The sequence below is a fragment of the Hevea brasiliensis genome, chromosome 10, assembly GCF_030052815.1.
Source record: "Hevea brasiliensis isolate MT/VB/25A 57/8 chromosome 10, ASM3005281v1, whole genome shotgun sequence".
NCBI classification, from domain to species: Eukaryota; Viridiplantae; Streptophyta; class Magnoliopsida; order Malpighiales; family Euphorbiaceae; genus Hevea; species Hevea brasiliensis.
The window spans coordinates 83,055,771-83,058,753 of record NC_079502.1 but is presented as its reverse complement, the minus strand read 5'-3'; the positions used below and the strand labels follow the sequence as shown (position 1 = coordinate 83,058,753).

The window sequence follows — 2,983 nt, the reverse complement described above, 5'->3', positions numbered from 1 at the left end:
TCAAGATTAAGCCTTTCAAATTTAATATGATTTAATTTTATATGTAAACCAAGATTAAGCCTAATTTTAATATTATTTTTTTTAAATAATTTTAAGGATGCGCTCAAAATTATTATTTCTAGAGTATTCTCAATGAAGTCATTTTTTCTTTTTCGAGAGTCAGATCTTAGTAAAAGCTACATTTTTATCAATTGGACTAATATTTTTGGATAATAACTCCCAAAATATGCATGTAGATAATAAAAATCATGTACAAATATCGCTTTATAGCATTTTATGTTACAAGCTAGACCTTTGGTTAATTAGCTTATTGATGTAACAATGAATAACCATTATAACACTGAAACTATATCACAGGAAAGATGCAAAATTCGAGCTCTCAAAAGAAAAGTAGATTCCATTAAAAAAAAGAAAGGTGAGACTATGGAAATTTCAATCTCATGAGATGATGAGTTTAATATTTATTAGATTAAATATGTACATTTAGATTCATTTATTCATCATATACATATACATGCTTTAAGTAATTTTGCATAAATTTTAATATTAATATTTGATATAATGTTTATTAGACCGTTCTTATATGAAATTAAGCTTAAATGCACTAAAAAAAAAAAAAAATATTACTGGCATACAAAGAAGTGACTAATGAGTAATTGCGTATGGGAGTTGTAGTAGATTATTTCCCAACCACGTTTGAAATGTTCAAATCAGGATTCAAAATTCCAACGAGCGAGATGCTACTCCCGCATAGATAGAACATAGAATAGAACGTGTACAAACTTCAAAACCACCCAAACAAACAAACCTAGATATCCACTGTAATCATATTGCAGCATCATGAACAAATGGTTTCTTTTCTTGTTCATCATTCTCTCCCTTCAGTTTCTGTTTGTGATTGGAGATGCAGGACAAAAAATAGCCAACAACAGGCAAGAGAAGCCACCTTTTGCAAAGATGGTTCTTGACACACTTACTACCTTGAAGAAATCCCATCAAACTTCTTGGGAAAAAATTAAGGCCATCGTCCATCGCATTCAGTTGCAGTTTTTTCCTCCAAATTTAGAGTAAACACTCAAGTTTCTAAATTTTTTGGACACTTATATTGATTTTTGAATCTTTATTTATATGCTTTTGTCAGTTTTAGGGTTGCAGATGAAGTGGAGAGTCAGGGTGGAGGAAAGATGAAGGAGGCGGCCGGAAAAAGCTTTGAAGTTAGCAAAACGACAGCTAAGGAATCTGCTAAATCGGCAGCAAATGTGGTGGGAGAAGCAGTGCAGAAGGTGAAGGATAAATTATCTGATGAGGAGGAGAAGAAGTCTCATACTCATGAAGAGCTTTAAACAAATTTTGTTTTGGTTAATTTCAGTCAAGGCATGCTGTTACTTCTTGTTAACCTGTGCCAATATCTTTGTTTACATCTTGTGAACTTGTACGTAATTGGGCTTTTCTGGAACATATCAACAATGACAAATGCAATATTTTCTTTTTCTTTCTTTCTTTTTTTAATTTTCATTAGGCTTTAATTAGAATTAAAAGTTAAGATTGTATAGTCTTGTAGGCAACTTACCTTCAATTGAATCGCATTTAAACGCAAAGGCCATTTTTAAGAACAGTTTGCTTCAAAAGATAAAGATGAGAAGCCAATTGGGGTAGCCTGGTTGGTCTTCCTACATCTTTAAGGTATAAGGAGTGGGAGGTCTCGAGTTTGAGTTATTACTTCTCCCGCAGTATAGTCCATCAGTTGTAACTGACCATTGTGCCTCCATTGAATAAAAAAAATAAAAAATACTTCATCACTAAGAATGATGGGAAGTAGAGATGTTGAGATACTCACTTTGTCATGGTCTAAGGCAGATATCATTCCAGTTTGGCACCTGATGCAGGTTTACACACACGATAAGGCAGATCATCAAATTTTTATGGCTGGAACCATCCTTCATATTCCGCGGTCTCAATTGGAAGATTTCAAGCGCGTTGCTGCAATCAACACTGCTTGCGGTAGTGCTGCGAGATACCAGTTGGGTGGTAATTGTTGTACCTTCGTTGATATCCAGATTTTGTGACTATTTTTTGAATTATGTGACTTGTAGATTCTATATATATATATATATATATTTATATATTTTTTTTTGCTGATTAGAATGGCTAATTATTAGGTGCACCCGGTGCACTAAAAAATAATACTCCTTCTCTCACAGAAAATGGGTCCTTTCTATTATATAGGAAGTGGATCCCACATGATTGTGAGAGAAGGTGTATGTACACCGGGTGCACCTAATAATTTCTCAATTAGAATTTATTGATTTGTTGTTGTTGGAATTTTGCAATTGAAATTAGGAGAGATAGAGAAAGTGAGACAGAATGTAAGAAAGAGAGAGGAGAGAGAGAGTATCAACTTTTGTGCTTTTTTTTCAATCTTGGTATAGTAAAATAATTAATTTAATAAAATTTAAATTACTGAAATTCAAATAAATAATAAAATTAATAATAAATAGAAAATATAAATTAATAAATAATATTTATTAATAAATTTAATAGATAAAGTTTTATGAAAAATAAAATAACTTTATTAATAAATAATCTACAATAAATTTGGCCATCAAGAATGTAAGAGAGAGATAGAAGGGATGCAGAATGGAACAAAAATAAAGTTAAACAAAAATGAAAGAAACCTCAAAGTTATGGGATGGTGGATAAATATTAACCTTTTTTTTTTTTTATTAACTTGTAAACTGACTATTGTAGGCGAGAGGGTTTAAGTTTATGACTTTACAGAACATTATAAAGTTAAAGGATGAAAATGAAACAATTTCAAAAAATAATATCAAAGTTGAGAAAAGGTGTGTACATACAAATGACAAATGAAACTCATAGTTGAGATGGTGGGAACTGAGCATTTTTGTACCCATTCTACCATTGTTGGGCGCCAGTTTTGCTCAAAGAAATGTTTAGAGATATAATTAGATGAGAGAGAGACTCT

At 31.5% G+C, this 2,983-nt stretch overlaps 1 protein-coding gene across 1 annotated transcript; it reads left to right on the top strand.

The window, feature by feature from the left end:
• The first annotated feature begins 784 nt into the window (after nucleotides 1-784).
• On the top strand, nucleotides 785-1,465 carry LOC110662419 (uncharacterized). The gene is made up of 2 exons (XM_021821373.2): nucleotides 785-1,067; nucleotides 1,142-1,465. Exons 1-2 carry the CDS (start codon nucleotides 841-843, stop codon nucleotides 1,341-1,343), a joined length of 429 nt encoding a protein of 142 aa, XP_021677065.2. The 5' UTR covers nucleotides 785-840; the 3' UTR covers nucleotides 1,344-1,465.
• The last annotated feature ends 1,518 nt before the right edge of the window (nucleotides 1,466-2,983 follow it).